Source organism: Megalobrama amblycephala, linkage group LG9 (assembly GCF_018812025.1).
Source record: "Megalobrama amblycephala isolate DHTTF-2021 linkage group LG9, ASM1881202v1, whole genome shotgun sequence".
NCBI classification, from domain to species: Eukaryota; Metazoa; Chordata; class Actinopteri; order Cypriniformes; family Xenocyprididae; genus Megalobrama; species Megalobrama amblycephala.
In genome coordinates, this window is record NC_063052.1 from 16,680,598 (window position 1) to 16,706,942 (window position 26,345).

Sequence of the window (26,345 nt, forward strand, 5' to 3'; positions counted from 1 at the left end):
ATGGAGGTAAAATGCTGCCAATTGTACTTTTTTTCAAAGCATAATTTATATTTTAATAATTTAAAGCTTCTGGGGAGTATGGATGCGTGCATGCACAATAATTGAGGACTTGGTCCAAGTGTCTAATTCTGTTCAGTGGTCTATGAATATCACAAATTATATTAAATATTGTTTCAATATACAGTACACAGGAGTGTTGTAGCCTTAAAAAACATGAGAACAGAACTTAACCAAAGTGTTAAATAGAAATCATTAATTAAAACATAAAACAATGTCATAATAGTAATAAAAAATGTTTTTGAAAATGTATGACATTTAAGAGATACTGTATGAAAAAACTAAACTATCAGGGAAGGCATTTTGTCTTCTGTATTAAGTATAGCCTAATTATTTGAAATTAAAATTATTCAACTTAATGTATTTACAGCGTTGTCAGTACTGTGACTTGTTTTATTAAATATACTATTTAATCTTTTATTTAAAAGTATTAATTCAATAAAATATGAATTCACAGATTATAGGCTACATCACGACAGAAGCCTCTTCGAAACGGAACTGACGTTTTGGGGGCTGACGTTGACAGCGCACCATGGCAACGCTCTTATGCGCTCGCTCAGTGTACACCGAAGCAGCTGTTCTGTCGGAGATTGCGCGCGCTCAGACCTTACAAGCGGAGATTTGCGACCTACAGCATTACTCTGTGCTGGACGTATGCAAGATATTATCACAGTATCACTGGATATTCGTCGTGTCGTTTGGGCGCTTTATTATTTTAAATAAAAACATTTGCTTTACGGTGAAAAGTTGAGGCTTCACAGCGCGAGCGAGATGATGCTTGAATCGATTGAAGTTACAGGTGAGTCCGTCAGTATATGCTAATGTGTGATAACACAATGTTATTCAGTGGATTGCATAATGACCCACTGCTTTAGGGAACTGAAGTGCATATTTAATTAAAATGTGATTCCTTAGAATTAATTGCGTGGAGACCTGTGTGAACTTGAAAGGAACTGATTTCATAGACTATAGGCTATTTACTAAAATGAATGAGACACCAGTAACTTAATAATTGCAAAAAAAATGCTCCAAAAAGAAAAATTAGTTCTGAGAAAAAGGGTTAAAGGTTTGTGTCTAATGTACTGAGATTCAAACATTAGTTTAGTGTGTTCAAATGTGATTTTCAATTTCATTTTTGCATGCTACATCAACCAATGAAGCCCCAAAGATATTAACATAACGTTACACAGACAGTTTTATGTGCTTCTTGACTAGTTTGGCTCTCAGATGCTGAGGCGGTGGTCCTTCTACTTCAGTGCACCTGTCAGAGCTGTTCTCTATGATGAGGCGTGGGATCATTTTGCAGAGGCATGTGCCATTGAGTTGCCTGACATAACTGAATGTATCCTTAGTCTGTCCTCCTGAGATTTAAGCAATTACATTCAATGATTTAGCAGATACTTTTATCCAAAGCGACAAATGAAAGCCTGCAGGATCATTGAATGTAGGGAGGGTATGATTGTCCAGAAGTACATATGCTGAATGGGAAATAGTATTTGTTTTGAGTATTAATAGGATTAACCTGGTCCATGAAATCAACTCACTGACTAGACAGTGAACGAGCTGCTTACAACAAGCTTGATTTCACTATGCTGTTCAGATCTGTTTCTCGTCTTCTGTTGAAGTCAAGGGTAAGTGGGCAAAGGAGATTTTGTTTCCAGGGAAATGGGGACGCAACACTGAACTGACAATGGCGGGACTGGTCTCAAATTTAAGAGTAGTTGTATTTCCTTTACTTGAAATTCCACCTGGTGCTCTCAGCTCTTCCCTCATAATATATTTCACAGTACAAGTGGCTATGATACTGTGAATATAGTAACAGCTAAACCATTGCTAGGCACATTCACAAAATAAGTATTGTTGTATTAGTACTCGAAAAAGACTGGAGTTCTCTGTCAGCCCGCACCACAGGAAGTCTACCATCCTCCTCACATCACCATTGGTGGGACAGAACTGAAAACAGTTCATCGCTTCAACTACTTGGGAAGCGTCATTTCCATGGATGCCATGGTCGATAAAGAAATTGACAATAAGCTGGGAAAGGCCAACAGCGCATAAAACATACCGGAAAAACAAGCACCTGAAGAGTAAAAAGAACAAGTGCGTTCTCCGAATCATCCTTAACAGTCACTGGTTTGATTTTGTTGTGAATACCGTAATCGTACGATCATTTCTCAGATTTGCGTACATGTGATTCATAGAATGAATGTACACACAGAAAATGAGCGTACGCCTCTCTTTCATATGTGAAATCATCGTCCAAATCTCGTGCTCTATGGTGAACTTGCTACTAGTCATCGTGACAAATGAGCACTAATGAAGGGGTTTAAAGACTCTTTGAAGAAAACCCTTGGTACGTGTCAAATTGACCACCACCAATGGTCTGCGTTAGCCTCCGATCACGTAGCCTGGAGACATACCATTCACCCGGTTATCAACTGTTTAGAGTCATTCTTGAAGACAACAGAGTTTGAAGAAAAATCGTGTCACTGCAGCACCAAACTTAAAACAGTCTTTCTCTTGTAGTCTGTGGCCGGAAATGTCTCGCATTGGCCTCGTCATACATAAAACACAGACAACCACCTTCCTAATTCTTAATTCGCAAATTAAAGCCATATAGTGCTCAAGACCAGGGGCCTCATTTATAAAATGTTGCATAGAAACCATCCTACATTTGATCTTACGATCATTTCTCGAATGTGTGTACGTGTGATTCAGAGTACGCACAAAAAACATGCGTACGCCTCTCTTCCAGATATGAAATTTATAATCGCGAATGATCTTGAAATCGTGCGCAGCTGAATGGTTTCAGATCTCCACCTTGTAAACCCGCCTATTAATTAATGTCTTTAACATATAAAAAGCACCAGTCAATCTCTAAATCCTTCACTTGAGAATCACGAGTGGGAAAAATTGCAAGAATTTCCCAATACCTGCATTACTTCAAGGGCCTCATTTATAAAAATGTTATGCAGAAACCGTCCTAAATTTGATCTTACGATAATTTCTCAGATGTGCGTACATGTGATTCAAAGAATGAACGTACACACAGAAAACAAGCGTACGCCTCTCTTTCAGATGTGAAATCTATAAATCAGTTCTCCGCGTTGTAAACGACACCTAATTAATGTCATTTACATATAAAAGATCACCAGTCATCGTCCAAATCCTTTAATTTAGAATGACCAGCTGCAAGAATAGCTTAGATTTCCAAAAACCTGCAGTAATCTGACAAGGAAAAGTGTGTACGTCTGCTCAGACCCTGACGTAGCTCTACGCACTTTTCCACATCAAAGACCGTTTTTATAAATATGAGCGTTGGCGTGGATTTAAGCGTATGCACGCTCTAAGATCAAATCTGTGCGTAGGTACGCTTTATAATTGAGGCTTTGACTCTCTACCACAAGGAAAGGTGTGTACGTCTGCTTAGACCCTGACATGGCGCTAAGTACTTTTCCACGTCAAAGACCGTTTTTATAAATTTGAACGTTTGTGTGGATTTTAGCATACCCACACTCTAAGTTCAAATCTGTGTGTCAAACGTTTGATAAATGAGGCCCCAAATTTTCATGCTCTTGGTCTTGTCATGGACACTGGAGCATTTGGTCTTGACTCGTATGTGACACTCTTCTGTTCTCGGACTTGACTCGGATGGGATCCTCTTCTGGTCTCGAACTTTACTCTGACATGACCCTCTTTTGGTTATGGACTTGACTTGAATGTAGCCCTCGTCTTGGTCTTGACATGGAAAATACAATTTGTGTCTCGATCTTGATTTAGACATGACCCTCTTGCGGTCTCATCCATGACTCGGACATGACCCTCTTCTGGTCTTAGACTCGACTCAGATGCAGCCCTCTTTTAGTCTCAGTCTTCATTTGGACACAACCCTCTTCTGGTCTCTGTGATGACTCGGATGTGACCTCTTCTGGTCTCGCTCTCTTGGCTCTGACTTAGACTCGAATGGACTCGAACTTAATCTCTGCCTGGACTCGAATGAGCTGGTCTCAACTACAACACTGAAATATATTATAGCACATCCTTGAGCATATATTGTATATGTATATTGTTTTTTTAATGGTTTCTAGAAAATAAAAATATCAAAGAAGCATGACCCACATAGTTTTTTTTCTTCAAGCCATAGTCCTGTTATGCCTCATTGTCAAAGAGCCACTAGAGAATTGAATAGACTACTGTAGAATTCCATCTTGTGATATTTCCTTCCAGAACTGCTCCATTGGCCAGGGCTGGAAACATCTAAGAGTTGTGTCCTGAGCCCCATGGAGAAGCCTGTGAGCCCCAGTCAGCTGCGTCTGGAGCGCATACCCTCTGGTGTTCTAAAGGACTTGTTTAACACGGCCACCAGCAGCTACAACACACTGCTGCAGAAAGAGTCAGATGCTCAGGAGAGCCCTAAAAGCTCCTCCTACAAGTGCCCCAAAAGAGTCTCCACGGCAACGCATCGTGACAGACCCCTACCGACCCTTGCGCCTCTCACAATGAGTGGGCTGGCTTTTGGTTGCAGAGACACCAGGCACGCTCAGTCTGTGTTCTCCTGTTTCTCCACCAACAGTTCCAAGCAAACAAACAGCATCACTGTGCTGGGCAGTGCCATCCGTCTGTCCCCCTGCCCCATCTCCAGGCCCAAAAACGGCTGCCCGGCTGGCACAAAACTTCCGCAACTTTCCAAAGTGCTCCCTACTGCACGTGATGGAGAGAACTCAATCAAGAAGCTGTGCATCCTCTCTGCCATAAAGCCATCCAACGTGGAGAAAGAGAAGGCCAGGTTTTTCAAATCAGACTTTAAATACAACCCTCAGTTTGAATACAGCAATCCTCTGCCTCCACAAGTACTAGCAAAGCACAGCAATGCTTCAGACCGGTTCCTCACACAGGTAAGTGCACAAACTCTCATAAATATCATATTAAGAGCTTATTTCATATCAATAAAGACATTTTTGTTTACTGTAACTTGTGGTATCCATCATAATCTAGCATTATGCACAATGTGAGGACGAATGATTTCCCCATGCAGATTCTGGTTGAAGTAAGTCACACGAATTTGCCACTCTGACCAACAGAATGGATTTTTTTTTGGCCACAAATTTTGGTTAATTTTCACTTATGTGACTGCACCACAAGTGTGCAAACAAATTCTTGTCCAATGCCTTGCAATTGCACAGTCCCATTGTACATACTTCACACGTGTTCCTGCATTTGTGTGGCGATAACAAACCCCAGTACTCTAGGGGTCAATAGCATTTCCTTCAAATGTTTTCCTTCTGTGTTGACCAACAAGAATGTAAATCATACTTGTGTTGCATTATGATTGCATTTTGAAATATTTCATGTGAAAATCGTGCTAACTAGATCATGCTAACTAGAAGTGATTACATTCATGAACTTGCATAGATTATGTTTTGGGCCTTATACTAGTATGCACTAAAGGTATAAACTTCACTAGCATGCCATTATTAGGACAGTACTTATTGCATTTTCAACTTTCGCACATGTTTGCATTTGCATGGAAGCGTTAACATCTAGCTAATTTCATTACCCTAAAATTCATAATTACTTGACTAAGATTCGTATTCTTTGCCACTTTTTACAACGGATAAAGTCAATGGAGAACCATCCCAACCACATAATCTTCCATTGTTCAAGGGATGGGTAATAGCAAAGACTATAGAATAACACAAGACGTGTCACTCGTATTGTTTTGAATGGGAGAAAGTGTAACGCGCAATATGGCAGAACAAGTCCCGCCTTCTAAATAAGAGCCAATCGCCGACTGGTAAAGTCATCGCGTCACTTCAGCGGCCGTTAGAATCACCGGTTTCTATAGAAACAGTCAGACGCGCGCCTCCAAAGAGAATTTAGGTCTGCGCATGCGCATTAGCTTGATCCAGCCTGAAAAATAGTTTTTTTTTTGTCATGATTTGTGCATTTAGAAACTAAATTTATGAGCCGGTTGTTGTTAGATTTTGGAGAATTTGATGTTTCCCCATTCAAAGTGATTGCATGATGCCCAGGATGCCCGAGAGGCGTTTCAAAGATGGCCGCCGAGTGAAATGACTAGTATTTCCCCCTTAAAGGGACTTTGGTAATAGTAGATTGAAAATTATGCACTGTTGCACACTTCAAAAACTAGCCAAATAGTAATCTGGCAACATGTTCTCCAACCAGTACGCCTATATAGGTCATTTTTTACTTCCCTGAAATATGACCCATAGGAGCGTTTGCTAAAGTTGCGCTCCTATCGACAACAAGACACTTTCATTTTAATGCATTGTTCCCTTTTATCTGCGTCATATTTCGGGTTTCGTGTAGCTCAATTGGCAGAGCTTTGCTATATATAACAATATGCAATCATGTAATCATGCGATCGTGGGTTCGATCCCAGGGAATGCTTGTGCTCATAAAATGTAAATGCACTATAAATCACTAAGGTTAATTTTAGGGTTGAGGTGGGTGTAGTTGTTAATAAAAAAAAAAGAGTTTTACTAAATGGAAATAGGACAAATGGTGTAAAAAGTCCACACATTGCATTTTGATTGGTAACGACAGTCATACGTCATTTCATGACGACAGACGTAACACGACACTGTCATTATTTTTATGCCAGCTAGAGGGCGCATGACTTTAAAACATAAATATAGGTCGTAATAAGTTGTTTGTTTTTTTGTTTTTTTTTGGAGGACAGTCTCTAATCTGGACAACTTTAAGTCCCTAATATACTCAGGGCGTTGTTTTTTGTTGTTCGCTTAGAGGTAAAAAGAAATTTGAAGTACCTTTGCAGCAGTATACTGATACCGAACATCCCAACACCACCCATGCTGCTGGGAGCGACGTTTACATGAATATGTAAACATGTGCTGTGCACTTTCCTCTCAATAACAAAATAAACACACAACAATTCAGAGTCAATGACAATGACAGTGGAAGAAAACAGCAGTTCAGAAAGCATCTGATCGTAGCAATTTGGATATGTTTGCATGAACTCTGCAATTTGGCACTCGAATGGTCAAATCAAGTTTATTTTGCACTTTATACAGTATTAAACATGAAAAAAACAGTATCAGTGTCGCTTTCAATGAGAATTACAACTTTAAAGACAACGAGAGTACCTCAGAGCACACCTACCTATTACGTAATGGCCACTGACCAGTGGTAGTTCAAAGGCGTTTACCAGCCAGAGCTAAATTTTCTGGAAAATGTTGCTTTGGCAACTGCTGAAACAAACTCTAAATAAACTTTATTTTGGCCTTATTTAGTTTGAAATAACATCAAACTATTTTGTTTTGCAATTTTACTTGAAGTTAGCAGGGCCTTTAGCATACTTTTCTTGTGTTGTGGTATGCACTAATGCTACCCTATTTAAGATGGCTAGTATTCAGGTTGAGATGCAACCTTTAAGTAATTAACAAATGCTATTATGTCAAGTGGCTTTATTGTCTTTTATTGCTCGCTTTGCTTTAAGAAGTATTTGGAAGAGAGTTAGCAGATGTACATAAGTACTCTGCCATGTTTGTCTGAGATCACTGAGCTGACCTGGCCTGAACTTGGTTAAAGTGCTGTAGTGTGCCAACAGTCACAGCAAATCTGCCATCAAGGTCTTTATTTCATTCTCTCCCACGTTCTGCCACATTTAGCACTTGCGTTTATTTCCCGTCATCCTTTTATGCTGATCTCTACTGCAAGGCTTTGTGCTATTCATTCACGTCCCGCAAGGTCACCATCTTCTAAATGAAATTAAATTGAATTACTCCTGAAAAGAAACTTTCTGATTCTTTAGTTCTGTACTATAAACCTGGATTAAGTTAGAAACAGGTGCATTAACTTTATAGCTGCATATGAGACCGAGATCCAGCAGCTTAAAGCAATGTGCTATGTTTTGCCAACAACACAATCAGACTAATAAACCACTTTGAAGGATAAAGAGTTAATTAATGAAATTTAATTCATTTTCCCGCTAGCTATTAATATAGCCAACACAGGGAGGGGAGTTTGGAAAGGGGTTGCAGAGCACTTTGTAAAGGGTGTCAGAGATCCCACGATAGTTTTCCTGGCTCAACTGGCTGCCAAATCCAATAACAACAACATAGCAAGTTATATTTTACCAACAGATTATAGATAATGTTTAAAAGAAAGTATAGTGGCTGTATTAGACTTTTGTGTGCTGGAACAGAGAATGAATGGAGTCATTTCAGACCATTATATTGATTATCTCAGAGTGCTGAGTTCACTGTGGATCACCCTCAGGCATGTCCTGATGGATCACAAATCAGTTCTCATAAATCCACACACACAGCCCCAGAGCCCCAACTGTGGCCTAGTTATTTACTGAGGTCTATACATTTATGACATAACAATTCAGCATTATATTGAGTCATGCTTCTGCAAGCATGTCTTATTTCACTTGTGCAGCCAGTGTTTCATCCCGAAGCACAAACAGCAAAGACAACAACAAACACAAAGAGTACCAAATATCAGTCCAACTATAATTCTAAAGCTAAAAAGGAAATTCTAAAAGGCAACCTTATTTACTTTGGCTACAAAAGGTGATCTTAAATACCTTGTTACTATGCTTGTTGAAAAATGGATTTTAGTAAAAATATCATAACCTTTTAACACATGACTGGTAATGTCTAATCAGTGTTGCCAAGTCCGCGGTTTTTCCCGCAGAATTGGGCTACTTTTACACTGTTGCTGCGGGTTGTTTTTCATGTCCATGGGTTGAATCGACCCAAAATAATGTGCTATTTAGTCCCTGGAATGTGGATTTTACCAGGGGAGCCCCGCCAAAAAAAACCTGAAATGCCATTGGGCTAGTTTTGAGAAGCAATTGGGCAGGTTTTGTTGTGAAAACCTGGCAACCCTGTGTCTAATTCATTGGTTCTCAACATTTTTGACTCAAAGGCCCCCCCATTATCAAACACAATATTCTAAGGCCCCCTTTACATATGCTGTATTAATATAAAATGGTTAATTAAATGAATAATAATAAATTAACAAGGATTCTTTCTGTGATTCCAGAGGTTATGTTCTGTATCCCAGAACTGTATGTTTTTCTGTGAAAATAATAGTTATTGAGGGCAAATAAAAGGAATATTATTTTAGAGTTTACATCTTGATTTTATGTTTTTATATTTTTAGTATTTTAATTTAGATTAAAGTTGTATTTAAAATTGATTCATTTAAATACTACTATCTTGCGGACCCTTGTAAGTTTGCTAGGGTTCCCTAGTGGGCACCTGCTACCTTTCTGAAGGCAGCATTTTATCCTAACGTATAAATACACATTAATTAGCATTATAGCTATAAATTAAATATATTAACACTTTTCCAAAATAATTATTTAAAGTTTTGTAAGGTAAATTTACATTAGAATCACTTCTCAAATTGACAAGGGGGTACCTGTTTTTCAACAGAATGACCTCTGGCATAGACAGGGAACCATCTAAACCATCAATGAGCCCTTGCTTTGCTGAATTTATTTTTGTTCTAAAATGTTCTATAAGTTGCCTCCTATTGCCTATCACTGAGTGCTTGCTGATGTCTCAGGCTGTGAGGATCATGGAGTTGGCCCTACAGAAGTACGGCTCCTATGAGAAGTTTGAGCAGGCTACAGGAGGAAACCTCCTCACCAAGACCCGCATCTGGTACCACGTCAAAAAATACATGGAGAAGGAAGGATGCATAGGAGAGGTGAGAGAGTGTGATAATTAGAAAGAAATGTTTAGATGGATATTCAAAGATTTTAACTGCCCTTTTAAAGGGTTGGTTCATCCAAAAATGTAATTTCTGTCATTTATTACTCACCCTCATGTCGTTCCACACCTGTAAGACCTTTGTACATCTTCGGAACACAAATTAAGATATTTTTGATGAAATCCCAGAGGTTTTTTTATCCTCAATAGAAAGCAACAAAATTACCACATTCAAGGTCCAGAAAAGTAGTAAAATCATTGCTAAAGGTGCCCTAGAACGTTCTTTCACAAGATGTAATATAAGTCTAAGGTGTCCCCTGAATGTGTCTGTGAAGTTTCAGCTCAAAATACCCCATAGATTTTTTTTAATTCATTTTTTTAACTGCCTATTTTGGGGCATCATTAACTATGCACCGATTCAGGCTGCGGCCCCTTTAAATCTCGCGCTCCCCCGCCCCCGAGCTCTCGACTATAATACAGTGCATAATCAAAGTTCACACAGCTAATATAACCCTCAAATGGATCTTTACAACATGTTCGTCATGCATGCTGCATTCATGCTTCGGATCATGTGAGTACAGTATTTATTTGGATGTTTACATTTGATTCTGAATGAGTTTGATGGTGCTCCATGGCTAAAGCTAACATTACACACTGTTGAGAGATTTATAAAGAATGAAGTTGTGTTTATGAATTATACAGACTGCAAGTGTTTAATAATGAAAATAATGACGGCTCTCTTGTCTCCGTGAATACAGTAAGAAACGATGGTAACTTTAACCACATTTAACAGTACATTAGCAACATGCTAACGAAACATTTAGAAAGACAATTTACAAATATCACTAAAAATATTATGTTATCATGCATCATGTCAGTTATTATTGGTCCATCTGCCATTTTTCGCTATTGTTCTTGCTTGCTTACCTAGTCTGATGATTCAGCTGTGCACATCCAGACATTAATACTGGCTTGTGTAATGCCTTGAACATGGGCTGGCATATGCAAATATTGGGGGCGTACATATTAATGACCCCGACTGTTACGAAACAGTCTGTGTTATGTTGAGATTCGCCTGTTTTTCAGAGGTTTTTAAACAAATGAGATTTACCTAAGAAGGAGGAAGCAATGGTGTTTGAGACTCACTGTATGTCTTTTCCATGTACTGAACTCTTGTTATTCAACTATGCTAAGGTAAATTCAATTTTTGATTCTAGGGCACCTTTAAAATACTATTTTACCAATGTCTTTAATACCTTTCTGGACCTTGAATGATGGTAATCACATTGCTTTCTATGGGGGATAAAAAAAAACAAAATATCTTAATTTGTGTTCTGAACATTAACGAAGCTCTTACCAACATGAGGGTGAGTAAATAATGACAGAAATTTTATTTTTGGTTGAACTAACCCTTTAATTTAAACCAAAAATTAGAGAAAGATACAAAACAATGTACACTGACGTTCAAAAGCTTGGGGTCAATAAGATTTTTATGTTTGTGAAATAAGTTCTTATGCTCACCATTTGATCAAAATACAGTAAAAACAGTAATATTGTCAAATATTACAATTTAAAATAACTTTTCTATTTTACATGATTTCACACAATCCTTCAGAAATCATTCTAATATGCTGATTTGCTGCTCAAAACAGTTGAAAACAGTTACTATTATATTTTTTTGGATTTTATAAGATTCTTTGATGAATAAAAAAGAACAGCATTTATTTGAAAGAATCTTTTGTAACATTATAAATGTCATTACTGTCACTTTTGGATCAATTTATTGCATCCTTGCTAAATAAAATGATGAATTTCTTTCAAAACAAATCTTACTGACCTTAATATTTTGAATGGTGGTGTAGTTTTTTTTTCATCTTGAGAGCATTATGAAGTTTAAATCTAGAAATTTCTCTCTGTAGATCGTGGTTCATCTTACTGATGACCTCCTGTCCAGAGCGTCTATGACTGTGGTGAACAGCAGACCTACACTGACCATTAACATCTCTACTGCTAGAGAGCAGTGGCTGGAGGGGATGCTGAGGCATGAAATCGGTGTGTGTTTTTCTGTATGAGCATCTGATAGTCAGTTGAGGCTCATATTACATAACTGAATAGAATAGTGAGACCCATTCAAGACTTTCATGGTCCACCAGCTCCACTCTCTTGTGTTCTGTACTTTGGATCGTGTCTCGGTCACCCCGTGAAAATCAGCCATCCGTGTTGACAACAGCTTGTGTTCCTGCTGTCAGGGACTATTACACCCAGAGCGTATCAGAGCTCAGTGTCAGGACCACAGTAATTACTCTCCCACGCTGTGTGTTCTCTGTCTCCTTCACTTTCTCTGCACAAAATTCAGTTTACTATAAATGCTTGCCGGTAAATTCGGCAGTACACTTTAACCATATATCAAAGACAACAGAAGTAATATATACAATATATATACAATATATAAGTGTGAACTGAATGTTTTGTTCTCAGACTCTTAATTACATGTTAATAGCAATTAAATGAAAATGTATTATAGCTATTATTATAGTACATGCAATAAGCTGAACTTTTTAGAACTTTCTAAAAGTTTTTAGAAGAGTTTTTTGACCCACTGAAATAGGACTTAAATACATTTTCATTTGTAATCTCATTACTTCTATTGACTATGGTTAAAGTGTACTGCCGAATGTAATAATATACATCAAATGCAATAATAATCAAAATGTAATTTTGAATAGCACTCTAAAATGGTAAAGTACTTTACATGTGCTTTAGTATGTTAGTCGACACATCCAAATAAGTGTACTTCTTTAAAGACAAATGATTTTTAAAACACAATGATTTAAAAATTTAAGTAGTATTAGTAAAAGTAGTACTTTAAAGTAATATTTTTAATTTGAAATTATTACGAAGTGTACATAAGCGTGTTAAGAAACAGTCATGAAAATGTATTCTCTTTAAGTACCCTTAAGTGGACTTTTAATTATTTTCTGCAAGTACACTTTGTTAAAAATATACTTTTACAAGTTGAAGTACACTACAAGTGCAATTAAAGGGTTAGTTCACCCAAAAATGAAAATTCTGTCATTTATTACTTACCCTCATGCTGTTCCACACCCATAAAACCTTCGTTAATCTTCAGAACACAAATTAAGATATTTTAGTTGAAATCCGATGGCTCAGTGAGGCCTGCATAGGGAGCAATGACATTTCCTCTCTCAAGATCCATAAAGGTACTAAAAACATATTTAAATCGGTTCATGTGAGTACAGTGGTTCAATATTAATATTATAAAGCGATGAGAATATTTTTGGAGCGCCAGAAAAAATTAAATAACGACTTATTTAGTGATGGCCGATTTCAAAACAATGCTTCAGGAAGCATCGGAGCACAAATGAATCAGTGTATCGAATCTGCTGTTCAGAGCGCCAAAGTCACGTGATTTCAGCCGTTGGCAGTTTGACACGCGATCTGAATCATGATTCGATACACTGATTCATCTTTGCTCCGATGCTTCATGAAGCAGTGTTTTGAAATCGGCCATCACTAAATAAGTCGTTATTTTGTTTTTTTGGTGCTCCATAAATATTTTTGTCGCTTTATAATATTAATATTGAACCACTGTACTCACATGAACCGATTTAAATGTGTTTTTAGTACCTTTATGGATCTTGAGAGAGGAAGTGTCCATTGCTCCCTATGGAGGCCTCACAGAGCAATCGGATTTCAACTAAAATATCTTAATTTGTGTTCTGAAGATTAACAAAGGTAAAATAAATGACAGAATTTTCATTTTTGGGTGAACTAACCCTTTAAGCACACTTCTTTTTCACAAGGGTAGACCGCAATGAGCTTAATCTAGGATCTTGGTAACTATTAATAATTAATACTTATTATAAAACTATTAATTTTGATCTTCTTTTGATCTTTAATTTTGATAAAGTTCCAGATTATTCTGGTATTTAATTGGTAAAGTAAACCTTTGGCTCAGGTACGCACTACTTCCGCGGCATCAACAACAGTCACCAGCCGTGGGGCAGCTGCGGGAGCAGAAAGAAACATGGTCTGCGGCCGATCAACCCCACTGAAGAGGGTCTGGCAAGTATCCACAGCGTGCTCTTCCGCAAGGACCCCACCCTGTGGCGCGCCGCCCTGCTCTACTACACCGTCTACCAGGCAAGCCGCATGTCCTTCTCACAGCTGTTTCACAACCTGGGCCGATTCGTCCATGACCCCAATACACGTTGGGACTACTGTGTCAGAGCCAAACGAGGACAGACGGACACGGCACTTCCAGGTACCACATCCTGATTGTCAGAAATATGGACTTAATGACGTCTCACAGAACTATCATTGTGTTTATACATGTAAATAATAAAATGTTTGTTCTTAAGGTTGTTTCAGTAAAGACCAGGTTTATCTAGATGGCATCTTGAAGATCCTCAGACACAGAGACAAGATTGACTTCCAGCTGCTAATGGCTCTGGGAAAGGTTAGTTTGAAGTCAACATTCAAAACTAACCTTTATAAGATAAACAAAGTGTTACGCCCAAAACACACTGTATTTCAGAACGCATAAAATCGTCAGACTTTTGTGTGTGTGTGTGTGTGGTTGTCCAGGTGTCTTATGAGGATGTGGAGCGTCTGAAGGGTGTGGCTCTGATGGATCATGTGCGGATTCCTCATTTCCTGCAGGACCAAGTGCGCTACACAGAGCAGCTTCATAAAATCATGGAGGTCAATCAGTTAACCGATGAAGAGCTGTGTTCGATTATTCCTGAACATGTGACCTTTGATGGAAGGCTGTGTTGTTAGATAGGAAAGAGCTGGTGTGTTAATGGGTGAATCTCACAAACCTGTCAAGGTCCTATTTCACTTAAAAAACTAAAGAAAGAAAGACCAAATTAAATATTTTTGTATTTTTAAGTTGTTTTTATGGCCCTTTCTGATTACTGTAATGTAAAGATTAATTATATTATATTAGAATTACCATTAACAATATTACAAAATATAAAAAAAAAAAAAAAAAAAAAAATCAGCATATATATATATAATTGGCAAAATTACTAATGTTTCAATGAAAAAAATATGAATAGTACACTTAACTTTTTCTCTAAATGCAAAATGATTTTTTTTTACTAATTTTGATTTTAGGGCGTCATGTGACCCTGACATGTTTTCATGCGTTTCACCCTGGGGAGGATTGGAAAATAAAGATATCAGTCTATATAAGGGCCTGTGAAGCTTTATTTGCTTTTCTCTGGTAAATGTTAAACTTTTTTTAGGGAGCATTAAGACCCTTCTGAAGGTTCTCAGGATGTGTGTGTTGTCCTTTGAGTGGATACTGAAAAGAGAGGCCAAATTACATAATTTTAAAAAATGCCAAATATGTTTATATATAATACAAGTTCTCTATTTCCTATTTTTTTTATTTTTTTTTTGTATGAGTTATAAACTCCTTGTGTGACATAAATGTTTACATCTTTGTGATGGCATGTATTTAAAGGGGGGGGTATCACACATAGTTTCTGCCAATCTCATGTTAATCTTGAGTACCTATAGAGTATCTCCATATCTCCAAAAAGTCTTTAGTTTTATCATATTTATAAAAGACACACTGTACCGAGTCTTTCCGAAAACATCCGAGCACCATGAGGCGTGCCGTGTGAGCGGAGCTAAAGAGTGACGAGCACGCACAGCTTTTGCGTAGATCGTCTACAAGCTATCATATAGTCAGCTAAACAAATATATTTAAACACGCAATACATCATTGCATTATCCATGGATAACTTTTGAATCACTATAATGAATATAGCGTATAGTGAATGATGAATAATGAATTTATAAATGCACTACTTTCATGTTGTTTACATTATATGCACTTAGGCGCCTATTGCCGACAAAACATTTGAAGCAGTTTTACTCACCATCTGCGGTACCGACTCATGACCGGGATCATTATCGCTGTGACCACTCCATCTTTCAGTTTCAAACTATCTGTAAATCCAGCGCAGAACTGGGCCTTGTTTATAAAACCATAAGCGATCGGCGCTTATGGTTTTATAAACAAGGAGGGCTCGAGCAGCCATGGAAAAACACGAGATATTCTCCGTTCATTTTAACCAATAAAAAGTGATTGCAACTATCAATTTCTATGGTTATTTTAATGACAAATATCGAGAGCGCATCAATGTAATGCGTGAGCACAAAACTCCCAGCTCCACTTAACGCTGGGTTCTTTGGGAAGCAAGGTTATCTTTCCCTCACAACCAAAAACACTTATTTGGTGACATTGTTGATTTCGTGGTCTAAAAAAAAAGTGATAAATCTTTCTCAAGCACATCCTGTGCAGCGCTGCCGACGACTTCCGTAAAGCCGAACGAAGCGCGTTGATGGGCGTGCTCTTGCTCTCTCGCTCTGGTCGATGTGTGCGCGTGCGCTCTTCCAGGAGAAGTGCCCGTACAAGGAATTCCGACCATTATGACGTCACACAGGCCCATACTCAAAAAAAAGATTGCGAAGTCTATGAGGATTTGGAAGAGTATTTTTGGCACAGAAATAACTTTGGCCATGTTTAGCTTGAGAATCCAACTCTTTAATAGTGTAAATAAGTCAGAATGCATGAAATAGCATTATACCCCCCCTTTAACAATATAATCCAATTTTAAACAGTTGATTACAAATCTGGGTGCCAAGATGTTAACCTTAGTTTAAAAGTGTCCTTTATGGAAGTAGACAATTATATATATGTCACATACTAAATATACAAATATATATGAATAACTTCTCACTAGCACAGCTGCTCTAATTTGACTGTACTGTTGATGTGTATGACCTTCGACCTTGCTCTTTTCCTGCCATTTTCCCATAGATCAAAAAGCACTTTAACAGTTGCCTATAAAACACTTTATGGCCAATGACAATTTCCTCTCAATATGATCTTACTATATTTAAATGAATAAAATAAATGTACTCCTTGCATTCAGAATGTTCATTTTTAAGCATGTTAAAGATCATTTTTCTTTTTTACTTTGTGTCTTCTTGATTGTCCATGATCATTCTTTACTTATAAATCATCAGTTTGATGTGACATCATACTGCATTTGACCACAGGACACTGGATCTTTAATTACAGGATGCAATATTGCCAAAGAATGGTCATTGTTTACAAGTAAGCAATGATCAATCTCTATTCCCACAATGCCCTCTCAAACACACTGTAAGTGATCTTTTGGCAAACTCTTTCCACAGGTGTCTGTTCTCGCATGTCTTTGTAAGCAGAGCCTGCTGTCGCTCACCTGCTGATTGACACCTACAAGGACGGACAAAGGGTTTCTGTTTTCAGCTGTGCTTCACGACCGACACACATGTGTCAAGGCTCATTAATCTCTCTGAAGTTTTAGCTTCCACACTTCCTGCAATTTGTGGGATTAAACTGGGATTGTGGGTAATCATCATTCATGATGCTCATGATATATGAACATAAACACCATTATAAATGTTGAAATGGAATATATTTTTACTGTGATTTAAAAGAACTTAATGATGGTGTGTGTGGAAATCCAAGGTTTATATTTATCTGCCACTCCTGATGTGCATGCAGATGGGTTATCCTCATAATCACATAATAATAAGACTATAAAATCATCCTGTCCTTGATATATCAGCATTAATTAATATTGTATAAACATGCAAATTACAAGCACTCAACTTGAATGGAGGATGAATACCAATTCAAAAATAATTATGTATTAATTTGAAATAAAAATGTGAATAAATTAAGCATTTTACGAATTATTTAATTCCTAATGTTTAAAATGTTATAAGATTACAATACTACACTAATAAATTACTTCCTTTTTCTTTTGACAACTGCTTTTTTTGATCTATTTGCCATTAAGTTATGAAATGCAAGTTTAGGCAGTGAAGGTGAAGTGTAAAGGTGGCCACTAGAGGACACCAGTGTCACTGCCCTGCAAGAAACAAAAACCCTTAAATTCATGTTTTAAATGTTTTTATGTCCATAAAAACATTCATCCTTTGAAATGCTTTTCCAAGACTTTAATGCTGCCATTTTCAACTGTTGCTTGTTTTGGATAGTTTCTGACTTTAGTCTCCTCTTCAGCTGGTGAAATGCATGTTCAGTAGTATTTAAGCCTTTCAAGCGTGAGCTGACCCCCCAGAGTGAGTTTTTTTAAGGCGGCCATTATTTTAGAACGTTTCCATGGTGACACGTCATGCGTGTCACGTAACACACCGATTGCTATTATGTTTTTCTTTTTTTCCCCACTTTAACTTGATCTATAACGCGAGATGGGTGCCGCCATCTTAGTTTGCGCCACAGTTCAGACAGTCCTGTCAGTCGGATTTACAGCACATGAATTCATCAGTTTCACCCGAAATATATGCAAGTAATGCTGCGTTCCAGGCAGGTTTGTGAGCCTGTAAGTCATAACTTCAACCACGAATCACAACTTCGTTAGACTGGGTAAACCCAGCCTGATATGCCAGCGATTTGATTTCGCCTGGCAACTAAATCTGGAAACCCGTAACGTTACATTCATTTCTACTGCTCCTGTTACACTTTTGCGGGAACCAATCACAGACTGGCTTATCCACCTTGCTCGCTATTGGCGGGTATATCACGATGACGATAGAGAAGCGACGGCAAGCACGACCTTCAATCCAATTCCTTTTAACCAAAGACTATAGAATAACACAAGACATGTCACTCGTATTGTTTTGAATGGGAGAAAGTGTAACGCGTCCTCGCTAAAGCCGAAGGTGTTTCTCGATTGACCTACCCTGCTCTTTCCTTGTATGTAGATAAGTCAATTTGTGTGAAGGTTGATAGAATGCTCTTTGACTTTTTATGGAAACACAAAAGACATTACTTAAAAAAATCTGTTGTCATAAATAGCTTTGATAAGGGAGGTCTTAACTTTCTTGACTTTGCTTCTTTAAATAATACGTTTAAGATTAATTGGTTGAGGCAATTTCTGACTGATTCTGATTCCATATGGAACACTATTCCTAACTATATCTTTTCTAAAGTCGGTGGTCTTCCCTTTCTCTTAGTAGGCCTATGTAACTACAATATTTCTAAATTGCCCATCAAATTATCAAATTTCCATAAACAGATGCTTTTGGCTTGGCATTTAATTTACAAACATAATTTTAGTCCCCACAGGTATTTTATTTGGAATAACCATGATATCCGATATAAAAATAAAACTCTTTTTTTTCCAGATTGGTTTACTAACAATATTCTTTTGGTTTCTCAACTTTTAAATTCAAATGGTCTTTTGTTTTCTTATTCTGAATTTTTAGCTAAATATTGTATTCCTGTCACCCCACGAGACTTTGCCATAGCGATGGATGCTATCCCTAGTGGAGCTATTGCTCTTTTAAAAAACTCAGGAGACTCTTCACCTTTTTTTACCTCTTGGGCTCATCCTTTTGAGACAACAATAGGGAAGGTTTGTTTTTTGTCCAGTCCTTCTCTCAGGAATAGAAGGATTAGACAACTCTTTCAGAATGATATCATCACTGTCCCTTCTGTAATATCTTATTGGAGTAATTGTTTTAATAATATTCCTTGGAAGAAAGTGTGGTCTTTACCCAACAAATATTTAATCACTAATAAGGTTAAAGAGGTTTCATTTAAGTTGTTATACCGTTTCTACCCTGTCAATCTTTATATCCAAAAAGGATTCTCTATGCTCTTTTTGTGGGGCGGAAGATGAGTCTATCCCTCACCTTTTCTGGGAGTGTGTTCATGTAGCTATTTTTTGGAAGAAATTTTGTTTATTTATACATGCTTCTTTTTTTGAAAATTTTTCTTTGACATTTAAGGATGTATTATTTGGATTATATAACTCCGATAAAAATCTAAACGACAAGTACTTTCTTATAAATTTATTTATTTTTCTTGCCAAGTTTTTTATACATAAGTGTAAATTTTTGTCTCTTAAACCACTTTTTATTATTTTTTGTCAAGATTTGAAATGTTATTTGGGCACTATTTCCTCTTCCAGCAATGTCAAAGCCCTAAAGTCCAATTCGTTGTGCACAAAGTATAATATTTATGCCTTTTTATGATGTTCAAAGAAGAAGGAAAGGGAAAGGAAAAAAGGAAAAAAAAAAAAAAAAAAAAAAAGAGGACCCTTCTCTTCTTTTTTCAGTATAATTTAAGTTATATTACCTCTGGCTCATAGGGTTTTTTTTTATTATTATTATTTTTTATTTATTTATTTATTTATTGTTTGTTTGTCTGTTTTCTCCATTGTTCATATATTTATTTATTTTCTCGTTTGTTTCCTTACTGTTTTTGTGTTTGCTTATAATTCTATTGTTGTTAAATTCTTTGAACTGTAATTTTTGTCTTTATATGTCAATAAAAAAAAAATAAATAAATAAAAAAAAGTGTAACGCGCAATATGGCAGAATAAGTCCTGCCTTCAAAATAAGAGCCAATCGCCGACTGGTAAAGTCATCGCATCACTGCAGCGGTTTCTATAGAAACAGTCAGACGCGCGCCTCCGAAATGAGGCACAAGAGACGCGCATTTAGGTCTGCGCATGCGCATTAGCTTGATCCAGCCTAAAAAATACAGGTTTTTTTTGTCATGATTCGAGCGTTTGGAAAAAAAAAATTATGAGACAGTTGTTGTCAGAATCAATTTTAAATTGAGCTTGGTCTGGTGATAGCCAGACAACAACTTCGTAGCATTCCAGGCAAGTCACGCCAAACTGCCTGGTGTAAACAAACCAGCATGGCGGACTGTACGGGGCTTATGCTCATCCACAATTATTTCTATCGCCAAAGGTGCTTACTCCTTACTTATTTGAGGGAAACGGAGGAGGAAAACATCACATAAGGCAAGAGACCTTTTATTTTACATTATTTTACCGTCCATTTGCATAAACACTGCATCCATAGGGGCTGCCATTGTTTTTTCGCGGGGTATGTGACGTCAGAGCGTGGAACTGGGAGTACATCGATCAAGTACGAGTTCACAGGTGGGAAGTCACGGGCAGTGTTGCCAACTTAGCGACTTTGTCGCTAGATTTAGCGACTTTTCAGACCCCTTTGGCGACAATTTTTCAAAAAAGCGCCTAGCGACAAATCTAGCGACTTTTTGGACAAACCTCAGTACCTTTTCAAATGTCACCAGCACTGTCCTGTGAGCGCGAGGTCTTGCTTTCCCGCTGCCGTCACACCTCTCTTAGCGTCTACTCTGTTCATTGAGTGGCTGAGAGAAGCAGCAGCACCGTTGAGTGCACGGCATCTGACAGACGTGAATGAGCGAGTACACACGAGCACACAGTGTTGCCACGGACCAAATACTATTTCTGATTCTCCTTTGTTTTATATTTAAAGAATTTAGTTTGGTGGTTTTGATTTCCATTTTTCTCGTGTGCTTATTATCACTTTTATTACTCACTATCACAGAGCTTTAGTTCATCCAGTTTCCGAACTCTCTGAATTCATTTAATTTACAAATGTATAAAAATGTCGTTCATTATATCACACGCGTTTTGTTGCTGGACCAAAAAAAAAAAAAAAAAAAAAAAAAAAAAATATATATATATATATATATATATATATATATATATATATATATATATTAGAACAGCTTTATTTGACATTCGGCTATATTATATTGTATTAAAATACAGTATGTGAGCACGGATTAGGAGAGGAAACACATTAGGCAGGCAGAATGCAACCGAGTTGATGACGTCACGAATATGCTAATTTATGCATGACGTCATCTAGCGACATTTAGCGACTTTTTGGGCAGGCTTTAGCTACTTTCCTTTGAAAATAGTTGGCAACAGTGGTCACGGGTGCATTTTCACTCGTAGAAGTTTGGAAAAACACGGGTTACGGGTTGCCTGGAACGCGGCATAAGTGGTTGGTGAACTGGAAGAATAACAGAGTAAACTTTATAGTTACTTAGGCCCTTTATGTGTGTCTGGTATGGAAGAATGTCGGCAAATTATATTTGAATGGATTGTTATTGCTGCTTCCACTGATGTCTGACATCAGTGTGTATTTTATAAACTCTAAATGTTCTGTTTTACTGGTGCTTATGTGTATTTAAATGAATACACTGAAACCTTAAAGGGATAGTTCACCCAAAAATTTAAATTTGATGTTTATCTGCTTACCCCCAGCGCATCCAAGATGTAGGTGACTTTGTTTCTTCAGTAGAACACAAATGATGATTTTTAACTCCAACTGTTGCCGTCTGTCAGCCGTATAATGCATCCCATTGGGAACTTCGTCTATAAGAGTAAATAAAACTTGCTTAGGCAAATCCAAATTAAACCCTGCGGCTCGTGACGACACATTGATGTCGTAAGACACGAAACGATTGGTTTGTGCAAGAAACCGAACAGTATTTATATAATTTTTTACCTTTAAAACACCACTATGTCCAATACTCTGACAACGAAAGTGATGTCTCGCGCTTATACTTCAATGAGTGTTAAAAAAACATTACGTGCCATTTTCTTGAACACTGGTAGCCAAGATGGTTTTGTACACTTCTCAATTCTTTCTGCTGCCACCATTGTTCATTAAATGATCAATAAAGAGGAGTGAGCCTGTTCCAGAGGCAGTCATGCATGCCCATGCCATGACACTAACTCCACTATACTTTACCAATAAGGTTGTATGCTTTGTATCATTGCAATTCCACACTTTTGCTTTCCCATCACATTGATAATAGTTAATCTTTGTCTCATCTGTCCAAACAGCTCTGTTTTAGAACTCTACAGGCTCATCTCTGTGCTTTTTTGCCAACTCTCATCTGGCCTTTCTATTTTTGATGCTGATCAGAGGTTTGCATCTTGCTGTGCAGCCTCTGTAATTCTGCTGTCGAAGTCTCCTGCGAACAATAGATTGTGAGCCTTCTGGAGGCTGTTGGTGATTTTACCGACACTTATTTTAGGGTTCTTTTTCACAGCTTTTATTATTTGTCTGTCATGTTTTTCTCTGCCGACCTGGTTGATGCTGGTTGCTGAAGTCGCCAGTGGTTTCTTTCTTTTTCAGGACATTCCAAACTGTTAATTTGGCTATGTCCAATGTTTGTGCTCTGGCTCTAATTGAGTTCCCCTTTTGTTTTAGCATACAAATTGCATCATTTCCCTAGTTTTCATTCTGGCTTAGACAATATGTATTGGCACCAAACACAAGACTCAGAATGCAGAAGCAATGGATATAACTGATACTACACATTCCCTGCTTTTAATATGTGAACAATTAACTCAACAGGACACAGCTGACCACTTAGAAACACATGTGAGCCAATTGTCCCAATACTTGTGCTCACATTAAATAGAGGGATGAAACTCTAAAAGTGCTGTTCTTCTTAATTGGTAAAACGTATGTGTTGAAACAGCCAATAATAGTGCGTCATCCTGTACTTTTGCCTCATATTCATCTTTTAATCATTTAGATTTCTTGACTACACAGCAAACAGAATAATTTTGTCTTTACTGCCCCAATACTTATGGATGGCTTACCTTGAAAAATGACAATTTGATGTTTTTCGTAGGAGAAGTCACACTGCAGGACTGTTTGCCAAATCTTCTGACACTGCCAGAATTTCGTTGGAGGAAAAATTTAATCGCAATGGTCATTAATCGGCTGTCGGTGTACAGATTTTAGCCTAGGATTACAAGAATCTTTTAGGATCTGTTTCTCTTTAGAATGCACTCACATTGGTCAAACCATGACTCACTTCATAAGATTTAGCAAAAAGAATACATATACTTGCTGTTACTTTCCTTTATCTAATAATTCAAATATGATCAACACATCATGGGCTTGCATTTTACATGCTTTACAACAGACAAAATAAACTGTGCTGCTTCTGAGTGTGTAAAGTTCACTGATCATGTGTGTCAGAACCTGACGTTCAGCAAACAGGTGAATGTTTGCTAGATAAATAGCGGAAGTCTAAAAGTAGATCGACAGAAGCATGACTCTAAGTAGGACTTTAATCTTTAGGCATTTTTTCTACTTCTACATGCTGCAGTAGGTCCTGGCCTCAGTTCTTACCCCAGTTTTATTTTTAAAAGTTTGCCTTTGCACAATTCCAAACTTTAACCAATAAAAACATTTATAAAAGAGGGAGAATTGTTACAACTCAAGATTAACCCCCGGTTTCACAGACAAGGCTTAAGCTAGTCCTAGACTAAAACCAGGTGCACTCTGTGTAATTTATAACAGTCCTTTACGATTGTTGCTTGTCAGACTGTACGAACATGATCCTCATGTCACACTGTGGGATCTCAGCCGTCATTAATGTCAGACTGTACGACAGTCAAGACGCGTTAAAAATGAACGTGCGCATGAAAACTCGTCCGGAGTTTTACATCATCAACCCACACACGTTCGGTGACTGTGAGCTGCATTACACACGGGACTGAAATGGTGGCTAACAAAGACATCTCGAGCGTTAATTTTGATCATGGCTTATCTTGAAAAGCGAAGACAATTTGACGTTTGTCGTAGGAGAAGTCACACTGCAGGACTGTGCGCCAAATCTGACTGCCACAATTTCATCGCAGGAAAAATTTGATCGCAACGGTCATTAATCGGCTGTCGCTGAACATGTCAAACTAGCGATCAAAGACTACAGATTTTAGCATAGGATTACAGGAATTTTTTAGGATTCTCAAAATTTGTCTCAGACGACCAAATCGTGGCCAAAATCGCACAGTGTGCACCCGCCTTTAAATGCATGTTTAAGCTGTTTTAACTGAAAGCAACTTGTACTGACATATCTTAAAACATGTCAGAGCCATTGTTTTGTCTCAAGATGCACACCAAGCTACAGTGCTCAGCTTAAATGAGTACACCCCCTTTGAAAAGTAACATTTTAAACAATTTCTCAATTAACACAAAAACAATTTCCAAAATGTTGACAAGACTAAGTTTAATATAACATCTGTTTAACTTATAACATGAAAGTAAGGTTAATAATATAACTTAAAGAATAAAATTTTCAGTTTTACTCAAATTAGGGTGATGCAAAAATGAGAACATGCCACTGAAAGTCTCTGGAGCAAAGCTAAATTTTAGACTACAAATGTCTAATTTAACAAGAATTCATCCACAGGTGAGTCTAATTATTCATTACACAGGTGTCCAGCAGACAGTTGACTATAAAAGGGTGTTTAAACCCCTTCCCATTTCATGCTGTCAGCAATGGCACCACATGGAAGAGAAATGACCTGAGAAAGAAAATAATTTCTTTATACCAGAAAGGTGAAGGTTACAAGAAGATCAGCAAATCTTTACTTATCAGTCAGAATACTGTAGCAAAATTTTAAAAAGATGGAACTGCAACCATCTCACAGAGATGTCCAGGTCGTCCACAGAAGTTAACACCTCGACAGGAGCGTCTTCTGATGAGAAGGGTTAAAGAAAATCGGCATGCAAGTTCACTGCAGGTATCTAAAGAAGTAGAAAGCCAAACTGAGGTGACCATTTCCCATGACACAATACGGCGTACGCTGCAGAGGAAAGGCGTGCATGGATGCCGTCCACGAAAGAAGCCTTTCCTAAAGCCCAGGCACAAAAAAAGCCCACCTAGAATTTGTAGGGCCCATGCTGACAAAAGATGAAGACTACTGGGACTCTATACTCTGGAGTGATGAGACCGAGATAAATGTTTTTGGAACTGATGGCTTCAAAACTGTATGGTGTCACAAAGGTGAGGAATACAAAGAAAAATGCATGGTGCCTACAGTGAAACCTGGTGGTGGCAGTGTCCTTATGTGGGGCTGCATGAGTGCTGCTGGTGTCGGGGAGCTGCGTTTCATTGATGGTATCATGAATTCACAGATGTACTGCTCTATACTGAAAGAGAAGATGCTACCATCACTTCGTGCCCTTGGTCGTCGTGCACTTTTCCAACATGACAATGATCCTAAACACAAATCTAAGGCTACTGTTGGATTTCTGAAGAAGAACAGGGTGAAAGTGATTCGTTGGCTCCTGATCTGAACCCAATCAAACACCTAAGGGGAATTCTGAAGAGACAAGTTGAGCATCACTCTCCATCCAGCATCCAATCTCTAAAAGAGGACATTCTTGAAGAATGGAAAAAGAAAGATGTTGCAAAATGTCGCCAACTTGTTCATTCCATGCCCAGAAGACTTGGTGCTGTCATTAAAAATCATGGAGGCCATACAAAGTACTAGATGTAGTAGTTTTTGTTGTGGGGTGTACTCATTTTTGCATCACCCTAATTTGAGTAAAACTGAAAAATGTGTAATCTAAGTTATATTATTAACCTTACTTTCATGTTATAAGTTAAACAGATATTATATTAAACTTAGTCTTGTCAACATTTTGGAAATTGTTTTTGTGTTCACTGTGATAGTTTAAAATGTTACTTTTCATTTACACTGAGTGCTGTATGTATTTTTCTAGGGTACGTTTACAAAAGCTACTTAAATACCCAAATTGAACTAAGGCCTAATCCTGGCTTAGTCTAAGCCCTGTCAGTGAAACCAGGCCTAAGTGTCTTAATCTTCACTAAAAATACATTACTTCAAAGTTAATGAA

General features: G+C 37.7%; 1 protein-coding gene across 2 annotated transcripts; it reads left to right on the forward strand.

Annotated features, from left to right (window-relative positions):
* Nucleotides 1–616: 616 nt before the first annotated feature.
* kiaa0895 (KIAA0895 ortholog) lies at nt 617–14,982 on the forward strand. 2 transcript variants are annotated; one of them, XM_048201869.1, is made up of 7 exons: nt 617–856; nt 4,285–4,952; nt 9,622–9,765; nt 11,687–11,819; nt 13,747–14,052; nt 14,150–14,247; nt 14,376–14,982. In XM_048201869.1, exons 1-7 carry the CDS (start codon nt 829–831, stop codon nt 14,568–14,570), a joined length of 1,572 nt encoding a protein of 523 aa, XP_048057826.1. In that variant the 5' UTR covers nt 617–828; the 3' UTR covers nt 14,571–14,982. The 2 variants fall into 2 exon arrangements, with proteins under 2 accessions (XP_048057826.1, XP_048057827.1); XM_048201870.1 differs by lacking the exon at nt 4,285–4,952.
* Nucleotides 14,983–26,345: the final 11,363 nt, after the last annotated feature.

Bases quoted from the DNA above. Each gene is read 5' to 3' on its own strand.
- kiaa0895 (XM_048201869.1), top strand. From the start codon at position 829: ATGATGCTTGAATCGATTGAAGTTACAG. The intron at 11,820-13,746 runs GTGTGTGTTTTT...CCTTTGGCTCAG, and splicing joins GATGCTGAGGCATGAAATCG to GTACGCACTACTTCCGCGGC. The intron at 14,053-14,149 runs GTACCACATCCT...TTTGTTCTTAAG, and splicing joins GACGGACACGGCACTTCCAG to GTTGTTTCAGTAAAGACCAG.